Raw genomic sequence first — 19,008 nt, forward strand, 5'->3', positions numbered from 1 at the left:
CGCCCTAGAACCATACCCGACCCGTTCCGCTGCGAGCGATTCCAGTAACAAGGCACTAATTGCAGGGATAAGGAACATGAGTAGGGATATCGACACATATCTGACAATGCCCAAAGATGAACTAAGTCCCTACACCCGTTGGAATGTGACTAAACATGGGGTTTACCTGGTCAAGAGCCAGGCAGCACAGAAATCTCGCCCAGTTTGGATAGTTCCCCACCGAGGTCACTTATGCTTACAGGGTATTGGTAGGAACCCCACAGCACATTTGGGAAAGAGCGTTTGCACTGAAACATATGTATTTGCTTCCCGAACTTCCCCTATACTTTTGGCACCCAAGGGCACGTATTTCGTTTGCCACGACCAAGCCTACACGTGGTTACCCCCTGATTTCTCAGGTACATGTTTTATTTCATTTCTGCTGCCTCCTACCTACACGGCCCGAGCAGATTACCACCGGACAAGGACAGCTAGAGGTGTCGTGAGTAAAGACGACACCGCGGGTCAGGAATTCGCTGACTTCGCAAAGGGTTTTCTGCCATTTTGGGGGCCTATGGTGAACAGCAGGAATATTCGCCAGTTAGCGAGGATAGTTGAATCCGCCGTGACTACGACGGCCGGAGCACTTGGCAATTTGACAACAGAACTTCAGTCGGATCGACTTATGACCCTTCAGAACCGAATTGCCTTAGACATCATACTCGCCGATCGTGGTGGTGTGTGTAGAGTCATCCAATCCAGTCGTTGCATTTTCATCCCTGATAACGCACCGACATTATACCAGGCCATCTCCAAATTACACGAAATATCTGGTTCCCTTCACATTGAGAAAGGGGATTGGTCCCTGCTGGGGTGGTTCTGGGAGCTGATCACTGCCTGGGGATGGAAAACCTTGATCTTCATTGGGATGATCCTGGCACTTCTGTTCATGTGTTGCTTGTGTATACAGTGTGCTCCTGCACTATGTGGCCTCTGTGCTACCTCGTGTGTACGGAAGCCTGTGTCGCAGGACGAGCTGAGTAACAGAATGATGCTACAGCAACATCTCCACGAATTTCTTCATACCGATTTGGACTCAGATTAGCATGAGTTATTGCCTTATATGAGGGCAAAAGGAGGGTCTGTGGTTCTCAAAATCCGGACCCCGTTGTTCTCCCGATATCGAGGTCCAATACCCGTGTCACAAAACCTCAACGTACCGAGACGATTTTTGTGTCTACGAACCGATAATGATTAGGACATCATTCCTATGTATTTGCGTTACAATCGAGGGTTGCCAACACCCCTAAATCACAGTTTCCGTCCCATCCCTTAAACTCCATTTTGTGAACGGCATCCATCTTGCATCTTGCCCTCATGATAAGTCAATTAAAGGTCGAGCTTGATCCAAATAGACACGTCCACCTTTCGTGACTTTCCCCTGACCTGTCCCAACTGACTCCACTGTCTTCGGCCAAACCTGTTTAGGCAGCTCCTCGCCCAGTGGCCGAATGCGATAGCATCTACGCATAACATTCCACGAACCATTCACTACATACAGACCATGCTTTCTGCAAACATGCACCTGTCCACGTTCCTTGTTTATGGCCAGGTTTATGACTGGGTTACACCTTTCTTTATTGAGGTTTCATCGATATCTGATGGGAGTTCCAGGCCTAACTGGGTAATCTATCAACGAACTGGACATCTAAAATATGGGCTTGCTTACATGACTTCGCTCTTTGTATTATTGTAGAAATATGTATATTGCCATACCATAAACTCAAGAATTCTTGCTTGAAGCCATATATCTTGTATATAAGGAGAAGGCTGGTTCTGTAAAAACGAACAGTCTCCCAAAACCTACTCTCCGTGTGGTGTACTTCTGGGACACGTGTTACTTGGTAGCTACCAATAAAACTTGATCTTTGACTGCGATAGAAGACTCATTGTTTCTGTGGTCCGGAACAAGGGAGAACTCAGAGGTCTTCGGGTGTTATCCCCTGACGCCGGCGGGTTCCTAAAAACCCGTTACCTCAGAGGCTGCGGCTTCGCCTGCGGATTCGCCCGTTCATTCACCGAAGCCGTTGTCGAATCCTTCTCCGGCTCCATCTCATTCACCTGTCCAGGAGGGTGACGGAGAAGAAGAATAAGAAGAAGAGGAGGCTCCGTTGCCTGCGGGTTCGTCGACCCCGGTGCACCAGCCTGAGGTAGAGCTCGAAGTCGAGAAGACTCCGCTCCCTCGTGAGCAACCTCTAGGCTCTTATCCAGCTTTTCCGGCTCCAGGTCAGGACCCTACTCAGTTCCTGAATGCTATATATGGAGTGTATTCCAGAGCTATGTACCCCTCTGGTGCACCGGTTGGTCCCACGAGTCCATTGGCATACAATCTGGGTATTTCCCAGACTTACGCTCCTGCGCCTTTCATGCCATTCATGCCGACTCCGACGCCGCCTTGGCATTTCTCAGCGCCGCTGAAGCCTTCGACGCCAAGACCATCGACGCAGATACCCTCGACGCCGAATCCGATCTGACCTCGTGTTCAGCGGTCTGGCCCTCCGGCTTAGAGTTTGAGGTCGGCTCCGGCTCCGGCGGAGTCGATTCCGGATCCGTCTACGTCATTCCTGAAGGAGAGGTCGAGGCGTGAGGCCCAGAGGCTTCTGGAAGAGCAGAGGTTCCGTGATGCAGACATAGAAGAGGGTGAGCTGCGGATTCGGAGGATCTTTTCGACGATCTAAGAGAGGCTAGTGGACTTGAGCTGTCTCCTGATTGGGAATTGGCCTCTGTTTATGACGCCCCTTTTAAGGATGTGACGCCTTATCACGTAGTTATAAGGAAGGCTGCAGATTTGTTGAATAGAACACTACCTACTGCAGAGTATAAGTCCAATATACTAACTGAGGTCCTTCATTCACCTACCTCTGTTGTCGAGCCTATGCTCCCTTTCAATGATGCTTTGGCGGATGGGGCCCTGACCCTCCAGGAGGTGCGAGTGGCTATGGCAGGCTTACCGACAGCGAAATCCCCGGGAGGAGACGGGTTTCCTTCCGAGTTCTACCACGCATTCGGGGATGTCCTCGGCCCCCTCCTCCTCCAAGTCTTCCTTGCGGCGCTGGAGGAGGGCGCTCTTCCGCCCACAATGTACCAGGGTGAGATCTGCATGCTTCTAAAGCCGGGTGGTGATGGCTATGACCCCGCGGCGTACCGCCCTATCACAATGATTAACACGGATGTCAAGATCCTGACCAAACTCTTAGCCGCTCGATTGGCGCCGCACATGGCCCAGTTGGTTCATGAGGACCAGTGTGGGTTCCTTCCCGGACGCAACACCGCGATTAATCTGCGGCGATTAACCCATGTTATGCATGAGGTGCGCGGTAGAGAGGATCCCCAGGTCTTGGTGTCGATAGATTTGGCCAAGGCATTTGATACGGTTAGCTGGGGGTACCTATCGGCGGTGCTTCAACAGGTGGGATTGGGGCCCGTGTTTCGCCAGTGGATCCAGATACTATATCGGGCGCCTCGAGCCAGAGTCAAACTTGGGGCTGCACGCTCGGAGGACTGGGCGTTGGGGGGGGCACCCGTCAGGGATGCCCCCTCTCGCCACTCCTGTTCGCCCTGGCAATTGAGCCATTGGCGGTGGAAGTCCGTACCACGATGGCCCAATGGGGAATCAAGGTGGGGAGTAATATCCACACAGTGTCCTTGTATGCAGACGATGCTCTGTTTTACTTAACATCTCCGCAGGACGCCCTACCGGTTCTGCTTCAGCTACTGGACCGTTTTGGCGCAGCGTCGGGCCTGCGTATCAATGCAGGGAAGTCCCTGGTCTTCCCCCTAGCGGGATATGATGTGGACGCGCGCGGGGACTTGCCACGCCTGGGGCTGCGGTGGGAACTGGAGGCCTTCCGCTATCTGGGGATACAGGTGGCGTCGTCGGACAAACAATTGCTGGCCCGCAATGCGGATAGGGTGGTGCATTCCCTACAACAATCGGTGGCCTTCTGGAACACGTTGCCTCTCTCCCTGATGGGACGACTGGCAGTGGCGAAAATGGTGATGCTGCCGCGAGTGCTATATGTGTTGCAGAATTCACTGTGCCCACTTCCCCCGCGGATATTCCGCACTCTCAATACACTCCTTACGTCCTTGCTCTGGGCAGGCAGGCGCAGTAGGGTTGCTTTGCGCACGGTTGTCCGGAGCTGGGAGGAGGGGGGGTTGGAGGCACCGAGATTCGACCTCTACTACTATGCAGCTCAGCTGTTGCCAGCTGCCAGGTGGTTCGCGGATGCGGACACCTGGGAACTGCGGCTCCTCGCGGGGATGCAAGAACAGTACAGATGGCCCTGATGCGCGGCAGGGGAGCGGACGCGACGCTGCCGTATATAGTGCGCCACACCGCAGCCATCTGGCAACGTGTGGTGGAAAAAATCCTACGGAGGGCCCCCTTCCACAGGGAGCTGCCAATATGGATTATGGCCCCAGTGGTGGACATGGAGGTACACATGCCATTCCATGAATGGAGAGCGGGTGGGTGCGAACTGTTGGCAGATCTCTACCCGGACGACACGTTTCTCTCTATCGAACGGGCGACGGAGACGTTCGGTCTCGGTGAGGGCCAATTCCTACATTACAGGGGCCTCCATGCGTTGGCTCGGGACACTTGGCCGCAATTCCCTGATGTGCCCCCTGTGTCCCACACCCTCAATGTTATCCTTTCCTGTGGTAGGGGCAGGAAGCTGATAACCCTACTGTACTCGGCCATGCGGCTGGACTCCACCCCACCGGTACCCCCGGCATGGGCGGCTTGGGAGGCTGACCTGGGGGTTGTACTGGACCCGGCACAACGCAAACGCATTGGTACCCTCACCCGGAAGGTGTCGTGCAATGCACAGTTCAAACTGACACACTTTAACTTTTTACACCGAACCTATGTGACTCCGGTTGCCTTGAAGCGTATTGCCCCGGACAAGCGCGATGACTGCCCTAGGTGTGGCGCGTCGGGTGCATCATTCATTCATCTGGCGTGGGAGTGCCCGTTGGTTCACACCTTCTGGCAATCGGTGGTGGCGCACATTCGTAAGGTTACTGCACTCCGGATGGAACTGACCCCCCTTCACTGCTTGTTAGCCTTAGTCCCCAAGCCCAGGAGGTGTAATTTGTCCTACAAAATGTTACAACTGCTTTTAGTACTGGCAAGGAGGAGGGTGGCCATCACATGGATGGGACAGAGGGCCCCAGAGATGGCGCAGTGGCTTAGAGATGTTGGGGAATGGACCCTGGCGGAGGAAACCTTTATGCAAACAGTACGTAGGGATGTGAAGTTGCAGGACGACCTGCTTGCGTGGAGAATGATGCGAGAGGTGGGAGAGGCAGCCGAGGACTCGGATGGAACAAGCGCGGAGTTGTTCACCCCTGGGGACACAGGGTCTGAGGATGAGGGTGGTGGGGAGGGTGAGGGAGGGCAGTGAGTCGGGGGAGTGCCTGTCCGCACACGCACATGTAGGATACACCTGTGAGGAATTGTGTTTTAGTATCTGTACGTTTCATGCCTAATATACGTAATGATCGCTGCTTTATCTGCCGATGGGAGTGCCATAATGAGGTGAACGACCTGTGTACACATGTTTTAGTCACAAATGCCGAAGTTTTTTGGGGGGGGCTCCGTTGGGGAGTTGGGGGGTAACCTGTATAAAAGAAAAAGGAAAAGCAGATTAGAATATCCTGCCGCGCAGTTACATAGCTAGGTTCAAGGCCTGGCTTCCATGTTACCACCTGCCGCCGCCCGACCTTCGGGTTGTGGGCTGAGGGGCCGTGTACACAGCAGAATGTTATTGGCTATAATGTCGTTGCTTTTTTGTAACTGTCGGCGCAACTGTTATATACTATCATTGTCTGCAACAAAAATAAAGTTTAAAAAAAAAAAAAAAATGATGCTTTGGCGGAGCCTATATCTGAGGTTTGGAAAAGACCGCTTACAGCTCCTGCTGTTTCGAGGGCTGTCGCGAGAAGTTACAGGGTGGCGCCTGGTGACCCGGACTTTTTATCCACACACCCCTTACCTGCTCGAAAAAATATGCGGGCGCTTTTCCACAGGTTCCTGGGGATAAGGAATCGAAGAAGCAGGCTGCGAAAAAAGTATTTTCCTCGTCAAGTATGGCGCTCAAATCAACAAATGCTACTTGTCTTATGGGACGCTATATCCATGCATTGATGGATTCAGTCAAACAGCTGGTTCCAAAGCTTCCTGAGGAGGATAGGAAGGATTTTCAAGAGGTGATTGCTGACACTGAGGCTGCTGCTAGGCAGGTCATTCAGAGTGGGCTGGACACTGCTGACTCGGTGGCGAGAGTGATGGGATCTTCAGTGGCCACCATGAGAGCTGCATGGCTGAAGTCCTCCGAATTCTCTGCGGATGTTCAGGCTGCCTTGATGGATTTGCCCTTTGATGGGTCCGGTTTATTTGGGAAAAAGGCTGACGCCGCTTTAGAGAGGTTTAAGGACAGCAGAGCGACGGCAAGATCTTTGGGCCTACAGTCCAGGGGTACCGTGGGAAAAAGATTCAGAGTATTTGGCAGGTCTTCCTTTCGGACCTACAAACAATCGCAACAACAACCGCAGCAGCAGCAAAATTCGCTGTACAAGTCATACAGGGGCAGGCAAAGAGCTCGTCCTAGAGGTCGTCAAGCTTTCTCCTCCTCTTCCTCTCCCTCTACCCACACCCCTCCCAACACAGCAAAGCAGCCCTAGATCCGCCATTCCGGATCATGCGGGTCCAGTGGGGGGCTGACTTACCTATTTTATACGGGATTGGGAATCGGACACTTCGGACCTTTGGGTTCTCAATCTCGTGGAGAATGGGTATGCTCTTCCCTTTCGGGAATTCCCTCCCAACTACCCTCCTTGCCAAGGTTTTTGCTCGGAGGACCATCTGCTGCTCCTGCAGGAGGAAGTCCTGGCGTTGCTAAGAAAAGGTGCAATAGAGGTGGATCCGGAGCAGGAAAGGGGTGGGGAATGCAGGTTCTTCAGTCGCTGCTGGAAAAAGACTTGATGATGCCGATCGACTTGCAGGATGCGTATTTTCATATCCTGATCCTGAAGTCGCACAGGAAGTATCTCCGTGTTCGAGGCATATGAGCTGCAGATCGTACACTTAACAATAGATCGCCACCTGGTGTTGGGTGTTGGGCTCGGATGATTGTAGGTTGTTTTCTTCTTGGAAGAAGTCTTTGTAGTCACGAGATAGGTGACTCCTCCCTTGGACAATACTGCGCATGGTCATCGACTCCATCCTCAGATAGTTTTTTCCGCCACTGGGTTCGGATGAAAGTTTTCCGCTCCGGCTAGAAAAGACTTTTTCTGCAATTTAGAAGCGTGAAACTTTATATAAACTTTTTTCGACATCGAATAGACTTTTCGACATCACCAGCTACATTCCGGTGCGTCGACGCGGGCCGTTGGGCCTATCGGTGCCGTACGGCCTACGCCTCATGGACAGAACTCCATTCAAGAGATGCCCGGTATGTCGAGCAAAATTCCCTCATAGCGACGATCACGAGGTCTGCAACCGCTGTCTCTCGCCAGAACACGACGAGTCCACCTGCACAGCCTGTGCCTCCTTCCGATCGAAGAAGACCATTCGGGATCGGAGGGCCCGTCGACACGAGATGAGGAGATCAGCGCCAGCACCGGAGGCCACCTTTGAGGAGGTGATCGTCGGAGAGAACGTCTCCGGAGACGAAGATCCACTCAAAGATATCTCCGAGGACGAGGCTCCACTCGTCGCCGAGGAAGACTCGCCTGATCTCCAGATCATATCAAACTCAGACGACTCGATTCCGTCTCGGCAGCCCGTGAGTACCACTGCCCCAGCACAACATACAATACCCAAGCCAAAGGCAGCGGTCGCCACTCCGCCCATGGGGCACAGTCGAGACCGAAATTTACCCTCAGACCCCGCCTTTGGGCTCGGCTCCGAGGAAAAAGACTACGCCTTCCGGTGCCTCGGCGCTGAAAAAACCACATGTGCCAATTCCACCTCCTCCATTGGCACCGAAACATCCTTCGACACCGAAGGACTCTTCGACACCGAAGCCAAAACGCCATTCGGTGCCCAAAGACAAAGACCCTTTGGCACTCGAACCAAAAGACGTATCGGTGCCGAAGCCAAGAAACGCACCGGACCCGAAAGCTTCGACTCCGAAACCTTCCGGTTCCAAGAATAAAGATGGGAAGCTAGATTCCGGCGCCGCAGGCCCAACGAAACCTGTCTCCACGCCAAAAGCTCCAATATCGGTACCAAAGACTCCAAGGCCTGATACAGACACGCCTAAACCCTCTGACAAGCCTACCAAGCCTAAACCACCTTCGGCACCGAAAAAATTGCCACAGGACTCAATCACTCCTCCTAAGGCAAAGAGCACTAAGCAACCCCTATCGGCACCGAAAAAATCGACGCCGAAGAAGATTATAGAACAGGAAGAGCTGTTTAGACCAGATCCTTAACAGCAAAAAGTCCATATTAATCCAAAAACTGGACATGTGGAAGCTATTCCTTATAAGAAAAGACCAGCAGACACACCACTTCCACCTGTGGTTCCTGCCAAAAAGAAGGATTGTGCAACTTCTCCAATGCACCCTTCCTCTCCTTCACCCTCTTCCTCTCCTATCCCTCCTTACATTGAACCTATAACTTCTCCTGTTCAATCTCCTGCATCATCACACCACACTGACGAGGAGTACGATTTAGGTGGGGGGAATGACGTACCAGAGCCACATACATACCGTTTAGACGAGGATGTCATTCCAGAATATCCCAAGGATGACAATGTATATAGTTCTTTGTACTAACTCAAAATTCCTTCCAAAAGTAGTCTCTGCTTTTCATATTAACCAATCAGATGTGTTACCTGTGTTCTTCCCTCTATCTGATTCAGTAGCAGAAAGAGATCAACACGCACTTGATGTCAAAAGACCACTATTATACTATATTAATAGGAAAAAAGATTTTCACAAAACAACTTTTTGTTTCCTTTGCTCCACCTCATAAAGGGAATCCTATTTCTAAATCAGGTATTTCTAGATGGATTGTTAAATGTATTGAAACTTTCTATGTTCAAGCTAAAAGAACTTTAACTATACCTCCTAGAGCACATTCTACTTGCAAAATAGGAGCATCTATGGCCATTTCAGACAACGTTCCCATAGCTGACATGTAAGGCAGCTACATGGTCTACACCACACACATTTACCAAACATTATTGTGTGGATGTATTAGCACGTCACCAAGCTAATGTAGGACGAGCAGTGCTTAAACACTTTTGCAAAACCCACTGGTTAGCCACCACTTTGGGAGAATACTGCTATACAGTTTATGCAAAGCCTGTGTATCTACAGCACACATTCCTTGAACGGATTATGTTGCCCTGTGAACATCTGTTAATTGCTTGTAGAGCTGTAGATTTACTTGCGCCCTCCCTCCACCCCCGACACCTGTGATAGTTGCAGTTCTTATTATTCCGTTCCATACACATGGACATATCTACACTACACTTACTCCATTCTCACCCTCTTGCGTTCAAAACTATCTAGCAATCGAGTTAATGCCCATGCGCACTTTCCCCGAAAGGAGTTGCCTTATCTTGTGACTGTAAAAGATGTGCAGTAAGAAAAACTACTTGCAAACCTCCAGACCCAACACTAGATGGTAGGAGTATTCTAGTCGTGTGAATATACAGCTCTACTTTCAAAGACCGATGCTTACAGGGTAAGTAACATCCTTTCTGTATGACTTGCAAATTACTTCTCCGCACCTTCGTAACTACTCCATGGCATCTGCTAACAGGACGTTGCTGTTGGGGGAACCATGTACAATATAAAAATGTTTTAGGTAACTATCATTAGGGTAGTTTCCACCTCAATGGTCTAAGACAACTGGAGCATTAAACCCATTGTCCTTTTAACATCATTTGAAACCCCTCAGTGGAACGCCACCCTGTCACTAATACTTTTTCTTTTCATCATCCTCTCCATCATCTGTGCTTTTCTACTCTTCATCATTGCCTGCGTTTTATTTTCTATTTTATGTTTGTGTTCCTTTTATTTTCCCTATTGCACCCTTTCTAATGCTTTCTCTGCACCGCTGAGAAATTACGTTTTTCAACGTTCAATTTTCCACATTCATTATACCATTTTTGCTTATTTCCAGCTATTTGCAGAGGAGTGTCAGGAAGGAGAGCTCATATTATATGAAACTGGCTTCTCCTCCATACTACGCACACTGCTTGGTACCTTCCGCAGCGACTACTCCAAGGTTTTTGCTGAAATCTGCTCGGAGAAAGAAACAGAAGGGCTTTCCAGAGGTAAATTGTTAGCCTAACTTTACCATTCATTATAAAGTAGTTAACCTAGATGTAAGTCTGTTCCTGCAATATTGCCCCTGGGACATACTGCATTTACTGAGGTGTTGTTGTTTGAAGGAAAGCTGGTGTGTTCCTTTTAACTTGAGGTTTGAAATCTGCCATCCTATGCTCTTATGCAGTAGGCATTCTGTGACCGAGTCTGAATATTTCCTTTATTTACAGCTGCTAGTATATTTTGGTGGACAGGCGATATTGCAAGTATCCTCTGCATGCAGCATTTTTTGTCTTCCGCCTTTCACATGGAAAAAAGTCTAGAGATGGTTTTTTTTGTTTTGTTTTTGTTTATGGCCACAGATTCTCCTTCCTTCTTTGACTCTTTCATTCGGAAACAGCAAACTAGAGTGACTGAGACTGCATTTCTACTAAGTTTGCCAAACACTGTGCTTCAGCCACTGTAGGCCAACATACCTAGCTCTGAGCCAGTTAAACATTAGCTTCCTGCACAGAACTCTACACTACATTTGGATAGTGTAGGAAACTGGGTTTTTTGTTGCAGTACCCCTCCTACTTTTTGTCCACATTTAGCTACTAGATCTTGGTTTTTAACCCTGACAGTGCACTGAGGCCTTCTAACCAGACCTTATTGTCAGTGATCTTTACTTAAAACACTGTGATGTCTAGTTGTAACCCAGTTGGCAAAGAACTTTAGCAACACTAAGTACCTCATAAATGGTACCCCTGGTTCTTAAGGCATGGGGACTAAAGAGGGTCCCTCAGGGCTGCAGCCTATCTTAAGCCACCCTAGGGGGTCTATACACAAGTTCCACACAGACTGCCTTTGCAGGCTGCAAGATATTGTGCAAACAATGAGTGAAAACACAACAGTGTACACTCCTGTGTGCCTTGCCAAAATCCCTGTATTTAATATAAATGAGTCACCCCTACAACAGAGCAGGCTTTTGAGCCTCAAGGCATTGGTGAATTTTATTTTATGTGAGGACATATTTACCTGAGCAGGAATGCCCCAGTGATGTCTACTTCTTTTACTAGTATTGCAAGTGAACACTGATGCATCTTAAGGTTTGTACTGAGCACTGGTTCAAATGAGTTACCCAGCTACATAATGGCTTCACTGCAACAAATGCAAAAAGAACAATTGATGGACAAAAAGCAGAACAATGTCATACATTCACCCCAGTACAGAGATCTGGGCCTAAATCCATATTTTTTTTGCTCACCATGCAGTTCCAGTTTGGACCCAGCCATATGGAAATCGGGCTTGACCCTGCGCCCAATGGGAACAGTCCAGCTACATATGGCGTTTGTTATCAAACTCTCCTATTAATAACCGTATACTGAATCCAATGATGGATTTATATTATATGTGCCCAGAGGGTACCTTAGAGGTGCCCCTGAACCCTTCTGGTCCTCTAGTCAATCAATCAAGATTTATAAAGTGTGGCTAATCACCCAATAGGGTTACCAGGTGCTTGCAGGTCCAGAGGCTTATTCGAACAGCCAGGCTTTGAGAGCCTTTCGTAATTCCAAGATTGAGGTGATGGTCAAGAGGTGCGTTGGGAGGCTGTTCCAGGTCTTTGCTGAGATGTGGGAGAAAGAGCGTCCTCCACTTCTGCTTTGGTAGATATGGTGAGAAAGGGAGGCGGAGTGTAGTCTTCGTGACAGTTGGAAATTCAGGTAGTGGTTAAAGTTTGCAAGTCCTTGGTTGTGTAGAGTCTTGTGTGCGTGGGTCAGCAGCTTAAATGGGTATCTCTTCTGTACGGGGGGCCAGTGGTGTTGCCTGAGGTGGGGTGTGATGTGGGTTTATCGGGGAAGGCCAAGGATGATTCTTGCTGCGGCGTTCTGTATGGTCTGAAGTCTCTGTAGGAGGTGTACGACGATTCCTACGTAGAGGGTGTTGCAGTATTCCAGTCGGCTGGTGATGAGGGCCTGTGTCACAGTGCATCTCGTATGTAGGGGTAGCCACTCGCAGAGTGAGGAAGCAGGCAGGTGAGACCGTAATGATCTGTGATTTCATGGTGAGCTTGTTGTCAATGATGTTTCTGAGGTTTCTAGCGTGGTCGCAGGGAGTGGGTGCGGGCCCTAGGTCTGATGGCCACCAGGAGTCATTCAATGTGTTGCTGCTTTTGCCAAAGATCAGTACTTCAGTCTTGCCTGTGTTCAGCTGTAGGCAGTTGCTCTTCATCCAGTTGGATTTTGTCATGCATCTGTGGAAGTTGGTTCTGGTGGTGGAGGGGTCATCGGTGAGTGAGAGGATGAGTTGGGTATCGTCTGCATAGGAAATTATATCTGAAAGAGACTATTAGTTATGGATTTCTTACCTTAGAATTACTCCCAAGCGTCAGGCTGGATCCGGAGAATTTTACTTCAGCAGCACCCCTGCGTGTCGGTAGGTGGCATCGGTCGACTCCACGTTCGTCGTTGTCATCGTGATTTCCACAATGATGTCGGGGTATCTACTTAGACGCCGCCCCTGTACTCTGACGTCAGTTCTTTATTTTTCTGCACCAGCCAGCGCAGATCCAGAGAAAGTGGTCTCTAGTCACTTTTTGTCCGTTTTCTGACTTTTGTTGACATCTCTTTCGAGTTGTTCGACTCTTGGTGCACTGGGATGTCACATCGGCGGACCGGCTTCAAGCCTTGTGGCTCCTGCCACCAGCTGATGTCGGTGACTGACCCACTTCTAGTGTGCCTCTGGTGTCTGGAGTGCGACCACGACCCAAAGTCGTGCTGCGCCACTCGAGGTCCCAGTTGAGAGGGCGGTCGCATAGCCATCACCACACACTCCTCGTCGAAGCCTTCGTCTTCGGGTAAGTCGTAGCACCACCTCTCTTCGTGTTCTCCCCGTCTGACGCGACGCGGGATGTGGGAGATGGTCGTCCGCTCTGCCCGCAGAGCCTGTTGGGTCGGCTCCGAGCTTCCCTCCCTTCCCGGGACCCTGAGCGACCCCTGCCAAACTTCGTAGTTTTTTCGAAGCCCTCCACTCCATCTTTGGGCAGCCCGACTCCACCTTCGGGCCCCGTTTACTCAGCTGTGGGTTCTAGGCCTTCACTGCCGGCGGCTTCGGCACCGCAGGGATCCAGGCCTAGACCAGTTGACTTTACAACACCTCCTCCGGTACCGAATCCGTTAGCAAAACCTCTGCCCCTCCGACGCCGGTTATGTCCCCAGCCGACATCGCCTCTAGACTCTCCCTCGACATGTACACGGAGCCGAACCGGCGTCGGCCGACATCGGTACCTGCGCCGACCGGTACTTTTGTACCTCTGTTCTCCCATGGTGTTCCCCATCACCCTGAGTGGCAACCAGAGGAGGGTAAGGAGGACTTGGACGGGTCTGTGGACCCTCTCGCAGACCATTTATAAGTACCGGACTGGGGAGAGGAGTTGGGTGAGGCCACTGGTCTGGACACTTCTCCAGACCTTGGCATGCTTTCTCCCCCTACCGTGGCTATAGAGGAGGGAGCCTTTTACGCTGTGGTGTTGCGTAGGGCAGCTGAGGCCTTGAACCTTGAGCTTCCTACTGTGGCGGTCAGGACTAACCTCTTGACTGAGTTGCTTCAACCGGCACTGGGAGCCCCTGCTGCCGTTCAATGAGGCCCTCAAGGACATCCTTCTGGGCACTTGGTCCAAACCCAGCACAGGAGCTCCTGTGGATAGGATGGTTGCCTCGCTACCACCTCTTGCTCGCTTAGTCTGCTTTTTGCCCCTTTTGTGGCTACGGAAGGGGTGCCCGCCACATTTCACCCAGAGCCACAGGCCTGCGCAAGCCGTCCAGCCTCTGCGTGGCTGGCAACGTGGGACCCAGTGTCGAGGGTCTGGGGGGCAGCGGGCGGGCTAGTCCACCAGCGACCCCTCTGCAGCAGCCTCCAAACCCTCCTAGTCCGACTTTTCAGGGCCACCAGTTGCCAGTGGGCATCAGGATTCGACATCACCTCCCCCACTGGCTCAACATCACGTCAGACAGGTGGGTTTTGCAGGTAGGTCAAATGTGCTACTGCCTCCCCTTCGAGACTACCCCTCCCTCCATGCCACCTACCTTCCATTGCATGTTGGAAGATCGCTGTTCTGAGTTCTTGGGTCTACCAGTTGGCCTTTTTGGAGGATTTTCTCTGGAAGTAGCTCTTGTTAGGGACGATAATGTCTGCACAATTGGTGATCATGGGGTTGATATTTTTCACTTTCTGTTCGAGGTTGGTGGTGGTAGCAGGGTTGGAGGTGTTGAGTGTTTTGGCCCAGCTGGTCTGAGAGATTTTATTCCACCTCCAGTGGGGGCCGTTGGTCATATTTAGGGTGGCCGTGCTGGAGCTGGAGATGCTTAAGTGGACAATGGAGTGATCAGTCCATGTGAGTTTTGTGACATGGCTGTATTTGTTACGGTTGCAGGAGGAGACAAAATGTGTCCATAGTCTGTCCTACAGTTTGTGTAGGGTCGTGCATGATCTGGGTCAATCCGAGGCTGCTCATACTGTCGGGGCTGTGTGAGATGTTTTTGTTGTTGAGATCATCGATGTGGAAATTTAGGTCACCGAGGAAGATTTAGTCCTTGGTGTCTAAGGCTAGGGACATAATAAAGTCTACAATGGTGTTGCAGAAGCTGGAGCTGGGGCTGGGGGTTGGTATGCGAGGGGGCCTCTGATGGTTGTTTTGTTGTCCATGTGGAGCTTGACGTTGAAATGTTTCCGGGGAGGGGGGGGGAGGGGGAGTCCGTGGTGGTGGTACACTGTGTGGTCTCTTTGTGGATGGTGGCTGCTCCTCCTCCCATCTTGTTGGTATAATTCTGGTGAGTAAATTTATATCCACCGGGGATCGCTGAGGCAGATGTGGGGTTGAGCCAGGTCTTGGTGAGGAATACCATAATTCATTGGAATACTTTCATAGTCCGTATGTGTTGAGAAGGGCGCATGCCCTAGTGTGCTGGCTGACCGATCCTGTCCAGTCTGCCACCACAGACTTGTTTCTGACCCCCTAGAAGGTGAGATACCCACTCTCAGAAATCTCAAACAATGTGTGTTCTGGCAGGAGGTGTCTCTACCAGATAAGGCATTACTGAAGGTAAGTAACTTGTCCTTCACTACTAAAAGGCCTACCTTTAACATAGGATAACATTAGGATTACCTTATTACATTATACGTTTAATTACCAAATGGGATAGTATAATTGGTTTAAGTTTGGTGTCTCTGGAATCCTAATTAAAAATCCTAACTTGCGGTGAAGTCAGGTTTTAAATTGCATTTCTGAAAATGCCAGGAAGCAGTCTTTTTATGTAGTGTACTAAAATGAGGTACATAATGTAGAAAGTCCAGACGACCCTTATTGGCTTACAGTATTTAATGTAATAATCCCAAATGCTCTCTTTTGTTGTAGTGTAGTGTTGTAGCGAGCAATTAAGGCTTATCAGAGGGTAGTTTTAAGCATTTGTTGAACACACTGAGCCAATAAATGAGATGCACTCAACAAGAAACACCAATTTAGAGAAATAACAGGTATTTTAATGTTTTTTTAACACGTAAAACTTTGTAATTAAGTAAGTACTTTTTGAGTTAATTTGTATAGGTAAGTAAAAATGTCATACAAATGCATTTTTATGCGGTAATGCTTTCCTAATGCGTAAGAAACCTATACTACATGCAGGTACTTGCAATTGTATTTCAGGGTCCCCTTTATGACTCAAGGTGCAAAGGAAAAACAACGATTCCTGTGGATTGATAAGATACCTTTGTAGTCAAGGAGGCAAAATTGCAATATTTTAGAGGGTATCTCAATGACAGAGGGTGAAAGAAACACTAACACAGGAGAATTCATGTAACATTTTTCTGTACCTCTCAAGGCTGACTGAAGCAGCCTTGCTACTCGAAAAGGCGGAGCGCTGTCCCGCAGTATATTTATCTACATTATGGTTACAGTGCATTGTCACTGGTTAACATTTACCAAAGGGATTTCCCCCGCTAAGGCTGTAGCGAAGTACGCCCTGAGCCCATCTGGCCGCATTCCAATCATTTTACTGGCAGTTTTTCCTCATATTGAGTACCTGGACGGGTTCTCTTGTGAGTAACTTATTTTCTTCTATTTTTCCACGTGTGGCACACAATTCACGAGACTGCGCAGTTAAATCCTCAGATGTCCCTTCATCGTTAGTCCTGAAGAGACCCTACACTGACTATAGGGTCGAAACGCCGTCGACACACAGAAGAAGCGAACCATTACACAGCGCATGTCATTGCATATTGGTGCTGTCTACATAGAGATTATTCTTGTTAATGGTCGACTTACAAAATTGTGGAAACTTTGTATATAGAAATTCACACTCTCACTTAACTTTGGGTTCCCGTTCTCACTTGGGACACAATGTTTTTTGATTTCCAAATTATGTTTATATTGCTTTTGGTTCAAAGATTTATAAAAATGTTACATGAATTCTCCTGTGATACTGTTTCTTTCGACCTCTGTCATTGAGGTACCCTTTAAAATATTGCAATTTTGCCTCCTTTATTACAAAGGTATCTTATCAATCCACAGGAACTGTTGTTTTTCCTTATATACCTATTGCCCTGGTTCCATAGTGAGTAGGGTTCCATTGTTTTCCTTCCTTGTCAAGGTTCAAAGGGTCACAGACGCAAGAATCACCAGCAATTCAGGTTACCTGCCCTGAGGTGTCCGGGTGCAGAGTTGCTGGATGCGTTGTTGGCCTTGTGCGCTACACCTTAAGCCAAGAGGGGGAGCCACCTAAAAAAAAGGGCAGCAGAGGGAGACTTTGGGACAAGTCCCGGAGCTTCCAGAGGGGAGGGGGCTCAGTTCATGAGGGTCTGGGAGCAGACGGCACAGTCGGTGTTCATGGATATGGGCTGGGGAGTCCGAATGCAGAGCTTTTTGGTCAACTGGGCCAGAGCATCAAAGGCACTCAGTTCTCGTTTAGACCTACTATGGAGGGCAAAACAGGGCAGCTGGGCCATTCTCTGTGCTGGCCTCTGTAATGCTGACATCCCACGCTGGCTTGTTGATCTTCGCTGCGTTAGAGTCCGGATCCGACTCAAAGAAGCTTTGGTTGCTGCAAGGGGTCTGGTACCCTGGGTATCGGTGCACCTGGGGGTCCTGGCGTCACCAAACTTGGTGGGAAGACGGATCTGACCTTTAGGAGAGCGGTGAACTCCTTCTGTGCGTCTGCTGCGTCTGTTGAACCAGTGATCAACAGAACAGTGAATCAGACGTCACAGTTGGTGCCTGCAGGTTGCAGGGAAGTGGCTCCTCCACTTCAAGGGAGATTCTGGTGGCTTGACGAAGTGCTGGTGGTCCTGAGAGTCTTTTGAAGGATGCATAGCTGCAGTACGAATGAGGTTGTCACAATTGTCAGGACAGGAGCAGGCAGGCAGGCAGGATTTGGTGCCAAAGTCCCCAAGTATTGCGTAGTTCTCGTTTCTTATGCTCTCTTTCTTCTTGGTTTCAGGGGAATCTGAGTTCCTGGTGTCATGGTGCCACCTACATCCCTAATCAAGGAGTGTTAAGGGGAGAGAAGGGTAGTTGTCAATGGGCTAGTTATTCTTGGGGTCACTACACCCTCCATATGACCACTTCCTTTGGGGAATGAGCATAACCCTGTCACAGAATTCCTAATTGTGCCAAAATCAAAATGGTGGTTAGTGCACCACGCCTCCTTGCATTGCTAATTTTCCTTCTGTCCTGGTGCTAAATGAGCCATATAGGGCAGGTGGTGGCATCTTTTAGGTCTGGGGGAAGCGAGGGTAGTATATCAGAGGCACCAGGGGCCTTGTAGTCCCTGGCCTTAGTATGCAGATCAATTAGCCATCCTGCTGGAGGAGGTATGAACAACTTCCTACGAAGCAGGTATTGTTTCTGGCCTCACAGGCACGGGCTCTCACCTGCAGGGGATCAGAAACATGTCTGTGGTGGCAGGCTGGACATTACCAGTCAGCTAGCACACTAAGAGGCTGGTAGGTTTTCAGGGGGCACCTCCAAGGCGCTCTGTGGGTGCATGTTTTTATAAATCTACTACTGGTGTCCATAGGGCTTTATTAAAACAAGAGGTTTAATACCAAACACCATAGGTTTCAGTGAAGCCATCATGTAGCTGGGGATCTCCAGAATGACCAGTGCCCAGTTTATATATACTTAAGATGGATTCCCTGTTCATTTGAACTATCTACAAATTGAACTAGACAGCACAGGGGCACATCTGCTCGTACAGATATGTCCTAAAATGTAATAAATTGAACCCTGCTTTAGGGCTATAAGGCCTGCTGTAAGGGTAACTTACAAATATTGCATGCAGTGTGCATGGCACAGGATGTTTGCCATGTCGTGTTTTCACATTTGTCTGTAACATTTCAAGCAACCTATAATGGCAGTCAGCATGAGTCTGGTGGTGGGTTCCTTAGGGTGGCACAATACATGCTGCAGCCCTTAGGGATCCTCTTTATTACCGATGACCTAGGTACCCAGGACACCATTTACTAGGGACTTACAGGGTGCTAAAGGTCTTACCAGTTGGGGAACAATTAAGCAGTTACCTTGTTTTAGGGGAAGAGCACTGGCACGGAGGACCTGGTTAGCAGGACCTCTGTGGACTTTAGCTAAAATGGCATTATATACCAGACAAAAAGTGCCATGTCTAAAAGGGAAAACAACAGTTGATG

The 19,008-nt window shown here is 49.5% G+C and overlaps 1 protein-coding gene across 1 annotated transcript in view; it reads left to right on the forward strand.

Annotated features, from left to right (window-relative positions):
* The window catches only part of LPCAT4 (lysophosphatidylcholine acyltransferase 4), a 539,966-nt gene that overhangs the window by 515,920 nt on the left and 5,038 nt on the right, over window positions 1-19,008 (forward strand). Inside the window, exon 13 of the mRNA XM_078644815.1 lies at window positions 10,187-10,340. Within this exon, the coding sequence (XP_078500941.1) occupies window positions 10,187-10,340 (154 nt within the window). The remainder of the gene's footprint in view (window positions 1-10,186; window positions 10,341-19,008) is intronic.

Source organism: Lissotriton helveticus, chromosome 5_1, assembly GCF_964261635.1.
Source record: "Lissotriton helveticus chromosome 5_1, aLisHel1.1, whole genome shotgun sequence".
In the NCBI taxonomy this organism is placed as follows: Eukaryota; Metazoa; Chordata; class Amphibia; order Caudata; family Salamandridae; genus Lissotriton; species Lissotriton helveticus.